This window comes from Melanerpes formicivorus, unplaced genomic scaffold, assembly GCF_026170545.1.
Source record: "Melanerpes formicivorus ecotype bairdi unplaced genomic scaffold, bMelFor1.0.p_v2 SCAF_30, whole genome shotgun sequence".
NCBI classification, from domain to species: Eukaryota; Metazoa; Chordata; class Aves; order Piciformes; family Picidae; genus Melanerpes; species Melanerpes formicivorus.
Window position 1 is genome coordinate 6,802,975 of NW_027142382.1, and position 18,456 is coordinate 6,821,430.

Sequence of the window (18,456 nt, forward strand, 5' to 3'; positions counted from 1 at the left end):
TTCCTATTACAATTTCTCACACTGCTACATAACCCTTGTACCAAAGAGAGCAGCATCCATATAGCTAGGCCAACTCTTAAAGCTAAACAAGCAACTTAGCCAAAGTCATTTGCTATACAATGTACATTAAAAGAATACAACTCATGAATTTAGCCTTTGCAAGCCAAAAGACTGATTTTAGACAGTGGTTCATGTCCCTTCTGTAGCTGGGCCTACCATGAGGCAACTAGCATTAGCACGTGTTTTGTGCTTTACTAGGTTTGGGGATTGGAAGTGGCACTTGGTGCCATGGTCTAGTAGTCATGATGTCTTGGGTGACAGGTTGGACTTGATGATCTTTGAGGTCTTTTCCAACCTTACTAAATCTACAATTCTCTCTCTCTCTCCATTTTTCTGGGACTGCTGTTAGCATGAGGCAGGCTCCTGCCCTCCACACTGTTCTTGGCATCTTCAGAAACCTCAGGTCTGTTAACGTGGTGCAGGGTCCTTGGAACCGGCCCTACACTGATACACAAACCTGTGCTTAGGCTTTAATCACTTTGCCTTTGAACAGCTGCATTAAATTCAACACCACTGAAGTAGCTACTTACATAGAAAATGGAACAAACTATAGTCTACCATAACAAAAAAACCATACATATTTTATCAGTACAAATATCAATTCTTAAATTCTGTTCTTTTCCTTTGGGAGCAGGGGGGACACGACAGGCTCAGGGGGAAAAGACAGGCTCAGAGTAAGTTCTTTCAGCTTCTGATGGTTATCAGCATCTTTGAGCAAAGAGATGGTAAATTCTGGAACAAGATACTTTGGCACTTTTGAATCCAAACTGATCAATCAAGCATACTAGCCAATGCATAATCCCTTTCAAGATGCTTAAACATAAGACACTGCATTTGACATCTGGCAGACAGCGCCTGAGAACTAAGTATGGTTAAAAATGTCTATGTCACTGCACTTGATCATAGTTCTACAATCTGTTATGTGAACTCTCCAAATCTAGGAGAATGAGCTGGCCCATACTCATTTAAGTGGTGTCATTTACTAAATCCTCCATATGCACATTACCCTCAGTTATCACAGCTATTGCTTCCTTCCCTGTATTTCCTCCTTACTGCTTCATCTGTGTCTGGTTGTATTTTCCTCTAGCAGAGACTGCAATTCTAAAACATCCTTTATTTCCTCCTATGGACACTCAGCTGTTGTGCTTTCTCCCCCCACCCCACTCTTCTCCAAGTAGATCTCTGCAGCTCAAGAGCTACATTTTCCAGTCTAGATTGTATATATAGATGATTCTGCTCTTTCCTGGTAGTTTTCCACCCGTTTCCTCACCTGCCTCGTGTAACCTGAGACCCCTTCTTCTTGTTCTTGATACTAGGGAGAAAAGATTGACCCTCACCTCACTGCAATCTCCTCTCAGGTAGTTGTACAGAGCAATTAAGTCTTCCCTCAGCCTCCTCTTTTCTAAATAATCCCAGGTCCCTCATCCACTCTTCAGAAGGCTTGTTCTCCAGGCCCTTTACCAGCTTTGCTGCCCTTCTCTGGACATGCTCCAGCAACTCAATGGCTTTCCCGTAGTGAGTGGCCCAAAACTGAACACAGTATTTGAGGTGCAGCCTTACCAGTGTCAAGTACAGGGGCATGATCAATTCCCTGGTCCTTCTGTCCCACACTACTCCTGATACAAGGCAGGATGCTGTTGGACTTCTTGGCCCCCTGAGCACACTGCTGGCTCACCTTCATACAGCTTTCAACCAGCATCCCTGGGCTCTGTATTGATGGGCATCTTTCCAGCCACTCTGTCCCAAGCCTGAAGCATTGCAGAGGGCTGTTGTGGGCCAAGTGCAGGACCCAGCCCTTGGCCTTGTTAAACCTCATACAACTGACCTCAGCCCAGCAAACTAACCTGTCCACATCCCTTCACAGAGGCTTCCTATCCTCCAGCAGATCAACATTCCCACCCAATTTAGTGCCATCAGCAATCACCTTCCATCCTGTCCTATATGGATTAACTGTATTGTACCAAATCTAATCTAAGACTATAAGCAAATAGCTAAAATTAATAGTGACACAAGTATTAGCCATATGGCTAACGCTGTGCTATACACAGTTACAACATCTCTATGAGCTAAGCCAGAGAGAACAGTCTATTGATTTGCAACTCATTACTGCCTATAGAAAGTGAAACATGACTTAGCAACAGCATGATGACCACATCAAAATGATAGCCCAGGGAGCTTGAAGCCTGACTGAAAGAACCAACCACGCATTTTACCTCTGGAGCATAACAAAGCGCTCTCTCTGTACTGCACCTGAAAACCTAATATACATCAAAAAGGGGTTTCAGAATTCAACACACTGAGTAAAAAGGACTCCTCTGTATTACAGAGGAACAGAAGAACTACTAAATGATAATGTCTAAGCACTTTGCTATTGGACACAACCACATCACATTATCAGCTTAAGAAAGACACATTTGTTTTTAAAGCAGTCGGGTTTTCCTCCTGCACGGGCTTTGAGGGCATGTAAAATACACATTAGAATGTGTTTTATGATTGAGGCAAAGCTATTGGCAAGCATTAGAAGAAAAGGGAGTCACAACTCCAAGACACATCAACTATCTTTTGAACACAGACCAAACACTGCTATCACATATTACAAGCATGCAAAAGGCTACATTCTGGGTTCTGCTCAGCTAGATCCTGTAACTGTTGTAACTGGTGGTTTTGAGCTCTTCAAGCCAAGATGACTAAAAATTGCTTTATCAGCAGGCAACACTAGCACAGCACTGACACAGGACAAACATCATCACTAGTTAAGGACCATAAGAGATGCAAGATGCATGCTAAACTGTTAACTGCTTGCTGCTGGACTCTGGGGAAGGAGGAATGCTCCCTATAACAAGTAGACAAGTAAGAGCACAACCTTCACGAATCACAGGAAAAGATCCTGAGAGATCACTCTAGTTTTAGTGTGGAGCTGTGCAATATCCCTATGACTCAGAGACCTTAAGCATGGTAGAATCACAGAATCATAGGACGGTGTGGTGGGTTGAAATTATCATCCCCCAACCCCCCCCAAAAAACAATATTGAGAGAATGACTCCCCAAAATAAAATTGCCAGACTAGCTCAGTGGAAGTAAATGAAGTGCACACCTACAGAAATATGAAATGAAATGAGTGTGTACAAAATATGCAATATTCACATGCATTTACAATTTATAGAGAACACAGGAACCCCTCTGGATAAAACCAGGGGCTACCAATCGCTTCCCCTTCTCTGATCACTTCCCCCCTCCCCAACACCACAGCACAGAATTCAAACTCATAGCAAACCCCAAAATTCTGCACAGAAGTCTGAGAATTGCTTTAAATATTTTGTTGTCCTTTTTTTCTCAGTTGGTTAGGTTTTCGTTTGGGGTTTGTTTAGTTGCCTTTTTTTTTAGGGGGGGAAAGGAGGAGTGTTGTGTTTTGTTTGAGAGGGATGATGGTAGTGTTCGTTTTGGGAGTGGGGGTTTTTTGTAGGTTGTCTGTGGAGTTTTGTGGTTTAAAAACCTACCAACCAACCAACACAACAACAACCAACACCAACTTAAACAAACAAAGTCTCAAATCTAGACTAATATGGCCAGGTACCTAAGCACAACCATAGCACTGCAAATTCAATCCAGTGGAAGAGTCTCAGCAGTGATCACAGAATCACTAAGGCTGGAAGAGACCTCAAAGATCAAGTGATTCCTTACTCAAAGGATTCTCAGGAATGGAAGAAAGCTACTCCTAACCAACACTTAAGGATGAGAGGATCCAGCCAAAAAGGAGAAGGAAGGATATGCATACAGGGAAAGGAAAAGTAATTTGGGAATCCTATCATAAATAAAAATGAGCAGGCTTCTAGAGAAAGTTTTTCTTATTTCAGAACTAACATAATTAAATAAGATCTAAGTATCTGATAGCAGCTATGGAGTAACATTAAAGAGCCATCCTTTACCACTCAAAACACATGAACTATGTATCTTGTGGCTTATTACACTTTGTCCAAAACAATTATTTTATAAATAATATTTAATTACAGGTGATAGGTTTAGAGTATTGAAATTTCATATCTATTTTGTACTATTTTAAAATGGATTCTACAATGCCTTTATATTATAAATTCACAGTATCACAGTATCGCCAAGGCTGGAAGAGACCTCGAGGATCATAGAGTCCAACCTGTCACCACAGAACTCAGGACTAGACCATGGCACCAAGTGCCACGTCCAATCCCCTCTTGAACACCTCCAGGGATGGTGACTCCACCACCTCCCTGGGCAGCACATTCCAATGACCAATGACTCTCTTGGTGAAGAACTTTCTCCTCACCTCCAGCCTAAACTTCCCCTGGCACAGCTTGAGACTGTGTCCCCTTGTTCTGGTGCTGGTTGCCTGGGAGAAGAGACCAACCCCTTCCTGGCTACAACCACCTTTCAGGTAGTTGTAGAGGGCAATGAGGTCACCCCTGAGCCTCCTCTTCTCCAGGCTAAACAACCCCAGCTCCCTCAGCCTCTCCTCACAGGGCTGTGCTCAAGGCCTCTCCCCAGCCTTGTTGCCCTTCTCTGGACACATTCAAGTGTCTCAATGTCCTTCTTAAACTGAGGGGCCCAGAACTGGACACAGGACTCAAGGTGCAGCCTAACCAATGCAGAGTACAGGGGCACAATGACTTCTCTGCTCCTGCTGGCCACACTATTCCTAATGCAGGCCAGGATGCCATTGGCCTTCTTGGCCACCTGGGCACACTGCTGGCTCATGTTTAGGCAGCTGTCGATCAGCACCCCCAGGTCCCTCTCTGTCTGGGAGCTCTCCAGCCACTCTGACCCAAGCCTGTAGCTCTGCATGGGGTTGTTGTGGCCAAAGTGCAGCCCCTGGCACTTGGACTTGTTGAATGCCATCCCATTGGACTCTGCCCATCTGTCCAGTCGGTCGAGGTCCCTCTGCAGAGCCCTTCTGCCCTCTAACTGACCAACATCTGCCCCTAACTTGGTGTCATCTGCAACTTTGCTGATGACTGACTCAATCCCCTCATCCAGATCATCAATGAAGATGTTAAAGATGTTAAATTGAATACATCTTTTAGATTGTTCTGTTCTAATACTTTTTTTTTTGGCAGAACAGGAAAAAACTGCTAATCCATAACCTCTGCAGCACCTGCCTCAGCTTTTAAACCATGTGCTTCTGTATTAATCTATGTCCCATCCAGATGTCAACACGCACACAAAATACAGACAAAACCCAGTAATTTTTTAAGCAATGCCACTCCAAGTAAGGGGTGGGTCTGTATGTGTAGTAGTAACACTGGAGAAGAGGAGGCTCAGGGGAGACCTCATTGCTCTCTACAACTACCTGAAGGAAGATTGTAGACAGGCAGAGGTTGGTCTCTTCTCCCAGGCGGCCAGCACCAGAACAAGAGGACACAGTCTCAAGCTGCACCAGGAGAGGTTTAGGCTGGATGTTGGGAAGAAGTTCTTCACAGAAAGAGTGATTGGCCATTGGAATGGGCTGCCCAGGCAGGTGGTGGAGTCACCATCACTGGAGGTGTTTAGAAGAGACTGGATGGGGTGCTTGGTGCCAATGTTTAGTTGATTAGATGGTGTTGGATGATAGGTTGCACTCAATGATCTCAAAGATCTTTTCCAACCTGGTCTATTCTATTCTATTCTATTCTATGCCACTTACCCAAACACTTTACAAATAAATTAAGACAAACAGCTATCAATTCAGAAATCAAAGGCAAATAAAGCAGTAGAGCCTTAAAAGGGTTTTATGATAATGCTAAACCAAACACTGAATCAGACAGTCTAAGTGGAAAACATTTATGAGACTTCCAAAGACTTTGGCAGTGGAAGCCAAAATTTAACAATAGCCAGGTCAGGCAGAAGAAGAGCAATGCTTACTCAAATGACTGTAAACCTGGCTGTAAATACTCATTCCATAAACCAAGTAAAGAACATCTATGCCTTTTGATCAAGGGCAGGCTGTATCCCTAAGTAGAAGCTCATACACTGGGGACAAATTCTGAAACTTACATCAGCCAACAACTGAAACAGGCATCTAATGCCAAAACTCTGCTGGCTTAGATTACACCAGAATGCAAAGGTGACTGAGTGTCCCAGTAAACACAGCCCCAGAAGACCATTATGAATGCTCACACTACTGATTCTTAAAACGCTGCTGCTTTTTCACAGGTCCCATATATTCCTTTTCTTTATTAATTCCTCCTTGTCTTTCTGCCTGATATTTTGGAAGGCCAAGTTAATGCAGTCATCCTTGCTTTCTTGCTGTTCTGCTGCAGATCTTTACAGGAAAGATATGAGAACCAGAATGGCCACCTCACCAGGACACCCGGGAAGAACATCACAGTATCACAGTATCACAGTATAACTTAGGTTGGAAAGGATCTCGAGGATCATCGAGTCCAACCTGTCACCACAGACCTCATGACTAGACCATGGCACCAAGTGCCACATCCAATACAGCTGTCTGATGCAGAAGAACCATAATACACTGATAGTTTTAAGTTTGATGCCCACCCAAAACCCCACCAAAGTCCCCAAGACTCTTTTTTATACAACTTGCCAAACTTGTCAGGTGCTTATGGGGCTTTGTCACTGCAGGATCTGAACATATCTTTTTCTTTTTTTCTTCCCCCTCTAGAGGAAATTATCCCAACCCACTAGCTACACAGAGTGTAAAACAAAAACTCCTGAGGTCAGCTGACTAAAGAAGACAAATATTTCCCTTTGATACCAATGACAAACTCAGTCAACTGAGATAAAAGGCTTCAGATAGTTTTAAAGAGTGCCAAGACTGCACTTTGGTGCAGCTTTGTTTAGTTTTTATGCCCAAGGATCAGTCACAGCTCACTTTTCTGATCCCATTTATTTTTTCTCTACTAAAAAGTTCTGCTCTGAATCTTTTTTTTCCATAACTCACTGGCCTGTTATAAATGGATTCACCTGAAGCTCAGGAGGGCTCGTAGGCTTTTCATACTTGTTTCTTTTCAAGGTCCTGCCCAGATCCACACTCAAAAGAAGTCCAAAAACTGAAACATGAGACAGCTTAATTGCTGTATAAAAATCTTAGCTGATTCCCTAGTAGCCTGCAGAAGAAAATCCTTCCAGTAACACTGTACTGTTGCACCAGTAACTAGGGGTTATGATTAACGAGGATATGTAGCTTTTTCTCACGGCATGTAATCATAACAATATTATTAGATCAACTGCACGGTAGTGATGACTTACAATGCAGACAGGAGTCTGGTGAGAAGAGGAAAAATGTATATATAGAATACAGCTCTTTAAAAGTTCTCACTAGCGGCAAATCATTCTAATCACTTGAGCTACCTGCCACTTCTTATTTGCACGTTTTTTGTTACACCTCCCTACTAGTAAGCAAGCTCTTCCAGTCCTAGAACAATATTCTTAACTGTAAGCATTTATTTTCACTCCACTAAGAAGTAAATTTCTTTGCACCACCTCTTTACTTCTATTAACCATTTCTGTTTATGCTGCTCTTGTAGGTACTTCTGCATGTTTTGTGCTCTTGGGCCTACAATGATGTTGCTGATGGTTTTGCTCTTGACGCAACAGAGCACATTCAGAATATGGACCAGATGAAAGTGATGCATTCCATTATCTCCAAACTTTATACACAAACATCACTGTACTAAGAAAGTGTTGACAGTGAGAACACACATGCACACAAACAATAAATAAACAAATACTATGAGTTGATTAAAGCATATTCACCACTGCATTAAGATAATTACAAAAAAAAAACCCAGATTGGCAGCCAGGCACCAGTGGTGTGCCCCAGGGATCAGTGCTGGGCCCTGTGCTCTTTAACATCTCTATTGATGATCTGGATGAGGACATTGAGTCCATCAGCAGTAAATTTGCTGATGACACCAAGCTGGGGGCAGGAGTTGATCTGCTGGAGGGTAGAGAGGCTCTGCAGAGAGACCTCGACAGGCTGGACAGATGGGCAGAGGCCAAGGGCAGGAGATTGAACACATCCAAGTGCCAGGTTCTGCACATTGGCCACAACAACCCCATGCAGTGCTACAGGCTGGGGTCAGAGTGGCTGGAGAGCGGCCAGGCAGAGAGGGACCTGGGGGTGCTGGTTGATGGTAGGCTGAACATGAGCCTGCAGTGTGCCCAGGCAGCCAGGAGGGCCAATGGCATCCTGGCCTGCATCAGGAACAGTGTGGCCAGCAGGAGCAGGGAGGTCATTCTGCCCCTGTACACTGCACTGGTTAGGCTGCACCTCGAGTCCTGTGTCCAGTTCTGGGCTCCTCAGTTTATGAAGGAGGTTGACTTGCTGGAACGAGTCCAGAGAAGGGCAACAAAGTTGGTGAGAGGTTTGGAACACAAGCCCTATGAGGAGAGGCTGAGGGAGCTGGGGTTGCTTAGCCTGGAGAAGAGGAGACTCAGGGGTGACCTTATTGCTCTCTACAACTGCCTTAAGGGAGGTTGTAGATAGGCAGAGGTTGGTCTCTTCTCCCAGGCAACCAGCACCAGAACAAGAGGACACAGTCTCAGGCTGCACCAGGGGAGGTTTAGGATGGAGGTTAGGAAGAAGCTCTTCACAGAGAGAGTGATTGCCCATTGGAATGGGCTGCCCGGGGAGGTGGTGGAGTCACCATCACTGGAGGTGTTTAGGAAGAGACTGGATGGGGTGCTTGGTGCCATGGGTTAGTTGATTAGGAGGTGTTGGATGATAGGTTGGACATGATGATCTTGAAGGTCTCTTCCAACCTGGTTTATTCTATTCTATTCTGAAAAACTATTAATTACTTCATTTAGCAAGTGTCTTCAGTCTTCAGCTTCCTCTTTATATAGACAGACACAGCTAATATTTTAAGTGCAAAACAGCTGCATAAGGACAAGTTCTTTCATCAGAACACTTGGCTGATATGTATGTGCAAGAACATTATACTGAAGTTCCAAAGACCTTCTCAAATGTAAGTTTCAAACAGGACTGAAGAGAAGGAAGCAATATTGTTCAGGTTTTCTAAGAAGCTAATCTGCATTGTTTTAAAGATAGTGAGTCAACACTGTAAAGAAAACACCCAAGTTCAAGATGTCTGATGCAAATGCTCAACTTGCCTCTTTAAATAAAAACACTTAATAGCACTCAAAATAGTATTTCTACAGCATTAAGAAAGCTGGAAGCTAACTTTAAATGGTTTGTAAACATACAAGGTCTGCTATTGTGGTGGTTTCCGGCCATGCCTTTAAACATTTAGTTACAGATTTTGAGCACAAAAGTAGAAAAATAGAAATCAATCACTACCAGGTGTAAGAAGGAGAACAAAAGATTATTCTAAACAAATTCATTGGACAAATATCTGAAACAAGACGAGCTGTACCATAACATTTCTTCCCTTTTCTCTTCTCTTCTGATCTCGGCTGTTTTGCTTTGCTCAGGACAGATAACCTGCTTATCGACTGGCTTTGGCTAAGTCTAACTTCTCTGTTCCTTTCTCTTGTCCCTTTTGTACAAGGGGGTGAGGGGAAGGCAGACAGGCAGAAACTAGTAGCTTCCCGTGGTCCTGGGCAAGGGGGATCCTTGTGCTGTTTATTAATTGCAATTATCTGTACAATATTGTAAGCACTGTATATTTTGTACATATTCATAGTATCACAGTATCAGTCAGGGTTGGAAGGGACCACAAGGATCATCTAGTTCCCCCCCCCTGCCATGGGCAGGGACACCCCACACTACATCAGGCTGGACAGAGCCTCATCCAGCCTGGGCTTAAACACCTCCAGAGATGGCGCCCCAACCACTTCTCTGGACAACCCATTCCAGGGCTTCACCACTCTCATGGGGAAGAACTTCCTCTTCACCTCCAGCCTGAATCTCCCCACCTCCAGCTTCATTCCATTCCCCCTAGTCCTATCACTACCTGAGATCCTGAGAAGTCCTTCCCCAGCCTTCCTGTAGGCCCCCTTCAGTTACTGGAAGGCCACAATGAGGTCACCTCGGAGCCTTCTCTTCTCCAGCCTGAACAGCCCCAACTCCTTCAGTCTGTCCTCATAGGAGAGGTGCTCCAGCCCTCTGATCATCCTCCTGGCCCTTCTCTGGACCCACTCCAGCATGTCCATATCCCTCTTGTAATAGGGGCTCCAGAACTGGAGGCAGTACTCCAGGTGGGGTCTCAGCAGAGCTGAGCAGAGGGGGAGAATCACCTCCCTCAACCTGCTGGCCACACTTCTCCTGCTGCAGCCCAGGATCTGATTGGCTTTGCGGGCTGCAAGTGCACACTGAGAGCTCCTGTTGAGCTTCTCATCCACCAGCACCCCTAAGTCTCTCGCCTCAGGGCTGCTTTCCAGCCAGTCACTGCCCAGTCTGGATTTGTGCCTGGGATTGCCTCGACCCAGATGCAGTCTTCTCCTTCTCTTCTCCAGACTGAACAGCCCCAACTCTTTCAGTCTGCCCTCATAGGAGACGTGCTCATTCATTGCATTCCATTGTAGAGTGTAGATTTTGCTTGTACATACAGCTTCATTTGCTTGTCACTGAGTTGGTCTGGCAAAGTTAATGTTGAATTGACAGTTTGCAAAGTAATGTGCCAGAGCAAGCCTAACCACAGCTGGACAAGGAAACTCCCCAGGGGGTTTCCAATCTAGTAAGACTGACAATATAAAAACAAGACTCAAACTAATTTGAAAAGGGGTCATCACAGCACTCAGTCCTAATGGACAAGAACCACTTAATACTAACCAGGCTACTGCCGCCTTGAGAAAAAAAAAAAGGGGGTGGGGGTGGAAATACCCAAACAATAAAGGGACAGCATCTTTCTGTGACTATCCTACTTATTTGACACTTACAGAATACGGTTGTCTATCTGCCTAGGGAAAATGTCCCTGAAGTTTTTAGTTAGATAGTTTGCCTAGCTAATTCTATTCATCTAGACTCTCTATTAAAATTAGGAGGGTTTTGCCAGTAATAAATATACCACAAACACAAGGAGAATGCATCTACATACAAATTCTGAGGACAAAATCAAGTCACAGTACGGACATGAAAAACAGTGACGAGAACCGCATTTGCAATTGGCATCAAACACAGAAGCCATGTGCAAACTGCCATGTTTACCTTGCAGGCTGAGGCCTGTACATACACAGAATGGTGAGGTCAGGATTGGCTCAATATAGCAAATGACTGCTGTTACAATACAGCCTAAGCTAGAGATTTGAAAGCATAACAATCTTACCATCGAAGCCTTTCTTTCAGCATACTGTCAAATTAATTTCCAGTAGATAAACATACTTGTTTACAAACCATCTCTGGTACACAGTGCTGAAAGCAAGTTTCATTCCAATCAAAATTTTATCTTTGGTTCTCTGTTATGAAGAATAAAGCCTAAGTGTTAACAGAAGCATTTCATGACCCAAATGTTTACCTGACAGAGATTAATCTAAATCTTGTAGCTAGAAGAAACACTTAGCCTTAACCCTTCCTGCACGTAATCAAAACCAGCCATCCCTTTGCAGGCCTATTTTTCCCTCATTTGCACCTGACAGGCAGGGCAGTCATCCCAGACAACTTAAACCGACTGAAATCAGTACTCCAAAACAAAAGGTAAACAAACAGTTGAACAGCTTCTAATATTGTGCCTTTCAATGTATTTTCCTACAAGCCAACACCAAGCCAACAGTTCTTACCCCGGAAAACCAAGCTTCGCCTCCTCATAAATCACCAGTAATTGTAATGCTCAGATGTTTCCTTCAAGTCAGCCATACTATGGTCTCTAAGTACTCCACTTCTCTGAACAAAGAAATACAGGAAACTAAACCAGCTAAAGCAAAGTGTATTCTCCATTAAAAGCAGATGTTTCCATTTAAAATAGTAGCAAGTCACCCTTCCTACAATCTCTAGAGAGGTCTTCTCTGAGCACTTTTGCTCAAGTAACAGTATTTTCTGAATTAGGTGGTCTTGGACCAAGCCATTCTAGTCACAGTATCACAGTATCGCCAAGGTTGGAAGAGACCTCGAGGATCAGCGAGTCCAACCTGTCACCACAGACCCATGGCACCCAGTGCCATGTCCAATCTCCTCTTCAACACCTTGAGGGACAGTGAACTCCACCACCTCCCCGGGCAGCCCATTCCAATGACTAATGACTCTCCCAGTGAAGTAGTGCCCAGAGTGGTTGTGGAGTCTCCTTCCCTGGAGACTTTCAAGACCCATCTGGATGCATTCCTGTGCAACCTGTGCTAGATCATATGGTTCTGCTCTGGCAGGGGGGTTGGATTCGATGATGTCCGGAGGTCCCTTCCAACCTCTAACATCCTATGGTCCTGTGAACTGCACCCAAAAAGGGTAAAAACTTAAGAAAGAAAAAGTGCACTTACAAAATAGTCTGAAGAAAATATATACACACACACAGAGTTCTACAGTTACAAGGTTTCAGCTGGTTATTTTTTTCCTAAACACCAGTATCAGTCTAAGATCTTAACTGTCAATGCCTATATTGCAATATGACAACACACCTGTGAAATAGTTTCTATTTCACATGCACACAAAGCATTCCCAGTGTTTTACTGATGAAGTGCAAACAAGCAGTTGGACTACCAACAGGCACTGCTCGTCTTTCCTTTCAAAAGTGAAAAGCAGAATTGTCCACGCTGACCTGATTCACTTTACTTCTTCATTAAGAGCGTTATGGATGCGGCTCACATGCTTGTTTTAACAGAATTTTGTGTGCAACCCACTACACCTGTAAGAGCACAAGAGCTCACGTTTTGCATCAAGACCAGCATGCACATGTCCCAGCTGCCTGCCAATGACGCCTAAAAGAACTAATTCACCACTGAAACCCCACGATCCGGTTTGTTAAATAAACTGCCTGAGATGAAACCAAAGCACAGTAGTTAAATTATGTCAGTGGGAATCCATCAGTGGGAATCTCTCCTCCTCACTGAGAATACCTTACTTCTCCTGACTTCTCTGCTCTTGTAAAGCAAAACTGCACAAAGCTCACTACCAAGAAGTTTGGGGTTAGGATTTACTGTCGTATTTGAATTTCCTCTCCCAAGCACCCGTAAGCGTGGCACTAATTTTTGCTATCTACTACAGCCCTGGCCCAAGTTTGTCCACTGCTATTAAAAAGAAGGAAAGGGCAGTCAAGAAGCAAAACCCGCCCTCAGAGCACCTGCCGGGCGCCGCGTCCCTCAGCCCCGAGGGCCGGCACCCGGCGCTGCGGGCAGCCCGGCCGCTCTCCGCCTCGCCCCGCTCCTGCATTCCCCGCCGTGTCAGCATCCCGCACGGTCCCCGGGCTTCTGCACCGCGGGGCCCGCCCGCCGCCGTCACCACTGCTGGACCCCACCCCGGGCCGCCCTTCGCCCGGGCCCGGGGTGGGGGCACCGGGCAGGGACCCCTGCGCCGCTCCGGACGGCCATTGCTGCCCCGCCCCCTCCCCCGGCACCGGCGAGCAACGACCGGCTACGTGCACTCACAGGTCACGATGGGCTTGTTCTCCATGGTGTAGATCACCGGGGGCTTCTCCCTGCCCTCCTCCTCGGCGGCCGCCGCCGCGGCGGAGTCCATGAGCAGGCGGGGTCCTCAGCCCCGGTTCCCCCGCCCGCTCGGCGCCATGGAAACGCCGCCGCCGCCGCCACCGCTCCCCCTTGCCGGGGGGCTGGGACGAACCGCTCCGCCTCGGGGCCTGCTGGCGTCCCCCCCCCCACCTCCCCCCACCCCCTTCCCCGCGTCCCCGCAGCGCCGCTCCGGAGGGGAAGGCAGGCGAGCTCATCCGCTTCCTGGATCACCGGCTGAGCATTACCGCTTCCGGGGAGCGCCGCGGCCCGCCGGCGAGGGGCGACGGCGCCCGGGCTCCTCGGCGCGGCCGCACGAGAGTTAACCTGGAAAAGGGGTGAAAGGAAGGGGAAGCTCGGGGCCTGGGGAAAGCCGGGGAGAGGGCGGCGGGGTGCGCCTGCGCGGAGCCGATGGGGTACAGCCCCTTCCCCCCCGTCCCTGTTGTCCCCCGCGCAAGGGTAAGGGAGTGGCGGTTGGTGGGGCGCGGCCGGGCTGCCCTCCGGGCTTCCAGTCCGCCCGGGGCTTGGGGCCGTGGAGGCGTTAGGGGCAGCCGGCGGTGCCGGAAGCTGCAGGTGGCCGCAGCGGGAGGCCGCTTAGCTGTCCCCGGTCTGCCTCACCTCGCCCCCGCCCGGCGGGAACCCCAGGGCACTGGGATCAAGGCTGCCGCTGGCAGAGTGCTCTGAGGTGCCTGTGGCGAGGAGGACCCGGGTCGGCGTGCCCGCTTCGCCCGGCTGAACGACACGCATCTTCGTTGAGATTCGATGTAGGACTTCTGTAACGCTCTGCACTTCGTGGGCAGTAGCCCATGGCATGCGATGCAGCTGGACAGGGGCAGGGACAGGAGCTGGACAGGCCCCGAGTCTGAGGGCAAAAGAGGGGGTGGGGGTTGTGCCGGGCTTAGTGTGACACAGGCTTTGCCAGTTCTCACACGTGGATTTAAGCCTCTGCTCACCAGCTGTGGCCGTGTGGAGACCTCATGTTTCTTTTCTGCCCAGGTAGGGAAAAGGAAAGAAACAGAGGACTGCTTTGCACTTCATTCCCACGGGCTTTTCATGCCTACACCTCCACTAGGTCAATGGGATTGTATTTTCCACTGACTTCAAGTACTTTAAGCAGTTTTGTTGCAGGCTGTCTTGAAGATATGCTTAACAGATCAACAGACAGGGCAACAGACGGCTGGCCTTAGACACATGGAAACCATGGAGAAGAAATGGTGAGGAGTTGCCTGTACAGAGTGTTAGCTGAGAGGGAGGATTTTAGGGAACAGAAACGAGCATGGGCTAGTGAGTAAGTGGGGGTGAATGAGGTGCATGAGCACAACCGGCTTTGGAAAGGAGGCAGGGTCGTGTGTGTATTTCCATTCCACAGGAGGGCACAGCAGTTGGAGCTGTGAATATGCCCCTTAAGGTTTAATGGTTTGTACTTACGGTGGTTTAGGCTGGGTGCTGGCCCGGATGCCACTGCACAGACCACACACCTGGGAGGTCCCAAGGGGTGGGCCCAGCCCAGGGGGTGGTCACAGGCAGGTATTCCATTCCCATAATGCCCTGCTCCCCTATAAAATGCCCATGCAGGGTCTTCACTTCCTCTTTCGTCCCCAGCTGCAGCCTAGGTAAAATGGCGTGAGCTGCCTCCCTTGGGCCTGCCCAGGGTCAAGGCTGGATTGGGGGAGGGGAGGGAAGAGCCCTGGGGGGTTTGGGTGTACCCCCAGGTGGGGATGGGATGTTCTTGGGCATGTTCTGGGATGTCTCTCTTTGTCACGGTGCTTGTGGTTCTCTGTAAAGCTTTCATTGTTGGTTTTTGTTATTGTTTTTCTATTTAAACTTTCTATCACTTTTGCAATCCCTTTGTCTGAGTGGTTGTTTCTGCCCATGGTGGGGAGGGGGTTTGCCCCAACCCATTACAGTACTGCAGATATTCTTTTAAGTGCATAGAAATAACACAGTATCACAGTGTCACCAAGGTTGGAAGAGACCTGTGCTGTGAATGATAAATTGGTAAGAGAGGAAAAGCTGAACTTGAGGTGTAGCCAGACAGAGCCGGTGCAAATGGTTCTCCTAAGGATCAGCACTATGATTACAGCAACAGGCTCAGTGTCCAAGTAGGTCACAACTGGAAGGGATCTTGGCTTTGAGGTGTAGTATAAAGGAGCAGATTCGTCTTGGAGGCATCTGTTGGCCAGGATGAAAAGACTGCATATGTTAATAGACCAAAAAGAGTTTTCTGGTTTCCAAGTCTGTGTGCACCTCAGCTTCCTTCGAGTTCCAGGTTGGTGGGACAGAAGTGTAAATCAGCCCTTCCTTTTGTTCTTAACTTCACAGTCTGGTTTCTGCACAAAGCCATGGGAAACACGCAGGCTGAACAGCGCCATAGCACATGGCATTGATTCTCTTCAATGGATGTCTCTAGGAACAGGACTTGGGGTACCTGAGAGCACACTAGTAGGAAAAACCATCTCCAAAAACAAGGTGGACAAATTCACTCCTTACATTTGAAAACACAGTTTCTGCTTTTCATGCTAACTTGGCTTACCTGCCACGTTAGTTCATAAGCTACCCCAATGGCATTCTGATCGTGTGGCCAGGTCACTTTCCCTACATTTTACAACTTCAATTGGATTTATCAGATGTCACAGAGAAATTCAAGTTTTCTTCATCCCAGTTTTGTGCAGTTGCTCGTGTTCCACTGTAATACTTCTTCTTACTGATGACTTCGAGATCTATACATCTAATAGTCACTGTCCCCCAGGCAATCCCTCAGTCTACCATGACTCATGTTACATGGCTCCTTTCCGGTTAGGTTAGTTCCGTCAGCAGCTTCTGTGGCTTTGGGGAGCTGCATGTCCTGAAGAAGGAATGATGTCTGACTTGACAGAGGGTGTTTTCTTCAAATTAAAACAAATGGCTTCAGCTGTGCATACTGTATGGTGACAAATGTAAACAATTAAAGGGTGTCCTGGATTAACACAGCCCGCTCTCACAAGCCCCTCTCCCCACACGCAGGCAGGAGGGAAAGTAACGCAGAAAACCCCTCTGGATCAAGATAAAGAGTTTTACTGAAACAAAATAGTGCAATGCACAATGACCTTAGCCTATTTGCAGGAAACTTGAAGCAGAAAGCAAAAGCAGCAGCAGAAGCCAGTGATAAAATGGTACCCTGCACCTAAGCACACAGAATCCAGCCCAGCCTAAAAGACCAATGCCAGGAGGAGCAGGGAGGTCATTCTGCCCCTGTACACTGCACTGGTTAGGCCACACCTCAAGTACTGTGTCCAGTTCTGGGCCCCTCAGTTTAGGAAGGAGGTTGACTTGCTGGAGCGTGTCCAGAGAAGGGCAACAAAGTTGGTGAGGGGCTTGGAACACAGCCCTGTGAGGAGAGACTGAGGGAGCTGGGGTTGCTTAGCCTGGAGAGGAGGAGACTCAGGGGTGACCTTATCACTCTCTACAACTACCTGAAGGGAGGTTGTAGACAGGCAGAGGTTGGTCTCTTCTCCCAGGCAGCCAGCACCAGAACAAGAGGACACAGTCTCAGGCTGCACCAGGGGAGGTTTAGGCTGGAGATTAGGAGGAGGAAGTTCTACACAGAGAGAGTGATTGCCCATTGGAATGGGCTGCCCAAGGAGGTGGTGGAGTCACCATCACTGGAGGTGTTCAGGAGGAGACTTGATGGGGTGCTTGGTGCCATGGGTTAGTTGTTTAGGTGGTGTTGGATGATAGGTTGGACACAATGATCTTGAAGGTCTCTTCCAACCTGGTTTATTCAATTCACCCAAAAAAGTGGAAACTGGAAGAAGTGACAGGAAAGAGGAAGCCCCTCATGTTACAATCTAAACTTCAAGCCCCATGATACTTTGCTCCAGCCAGCACTTTGATTTGGAAGCTGACACGACTGCAGCATGGTATTGAATATCATCAGATTCAGCTCATCCCATGACAAAAGAGTTAACTTTCTCACTGTCCCCTTCTGTCAGACTTCATGTTTTTTGAAGCACAAACCCACATGGCACAGATACCAAGCAAAAAGGGGAAGTCAGCATAGGGCACACCTTTTGCAGCTTCTGAATGTCTATTTCTTTCTTTCCCCCCAGCTCTTCTTCCGTTATTAGTTTCTTTCAATGATACTGTCTGCAAGGCAGGACAAGGGATTTCATTATCTCTGCAAAATACTTAGCACTTTAAGGGGACCAAAATAACACACAGCCGTAGTCCTAAGTACAGCGTCAGAGAGATTAATGAGCTCAGTAACAGCAGGAGAAGCAGCAGTGGTTTTGTGAGGAACTGGATTCTCTGTCTCAAGTCTCCCAAAGAGTTAGAACGTTAATTAAAGCCTGGGTCATCGGTACAACAGGAGATCCTAAAATACTATGTCAGTCTTCAGGTCCCTACTGGGACAACCCTTGTTGAAAGTCTTTCAAATATTTAAGAAGGAGGAAAAATGATAGAAAGCAGTAAAATGGTGTCCCTGAATTGCCTTATGTTTTGATAGAATGTTCATTGCAGGGGGAAATCCACGTTTGGAAATCTTCCTGCTGAGTTTGAGGATGATACCAACCACCTTCTTCTGGGGAGCCAGAGAAAAAAAGAAGACAAACCCAAAGAGACTGGTGTTGAGGAAAGGAAATTATTCCCACCAAGCAAGGGTGTGAGTGGAAGAAAGCAAAATTTCTTTGCCAGGTTTTGATCAGGATGAAGACAAACCCAGCACTGTCCATACTGTAATTTGATTCTCTCTTTACAGTTTTGTCTGATAGTCTTTAAGCTAACAGAGGCCAGGAGTATCATGGTGGATCATAGGAGCCCAGGACTTGCTAAGCAGTAACAATCATGAATGTAAGATTCCTTGTTCCCTCTACTCCACATCCCCCAGTGCTCCCA

General features: G+C 46.9%; 1 protein-coding gene and 1 long non-coding RNA gene across 2 annotated transcripts in view; one reads left to right on the top strand and one right to left on the bottom strand.

Moving 5' to 3' along the window:
- Window positions 1-13,734, bottom strand: part of TRAPPC10 (trafficking protein particle complex subunit 10) — a 53,919-nt gene extending 40,185 nt beyond the window's left edge. Inside the window, exon 1 of the mRNA XM_068155158.1 lies at window positions 13,504-13,734. Within this exon, the coding sequence (XP_068011259.1) occupies window positions 13,504-13,594 (91 nt within the window). The 5' untranslated portion in view covers window positions 13,595-13,734. The remainder of the gene's footprint in view (window positions 1-13,503) is intronic.
- A 314-nt stretch (window positions 13,735-14,048) lies between these two features.
- On the top strand, window positions 14,049-18,456 carry LOC137449607 (uncharacterized). The gene is made up of 3 exons (XR_010989435.1): window positions 14,049-14,795; window positions 15,904-16,050; window positions 18,082-18,456. It is a non-coding gene; the product is annotated as an uncharacterized lncRNA (long non-coding RNA).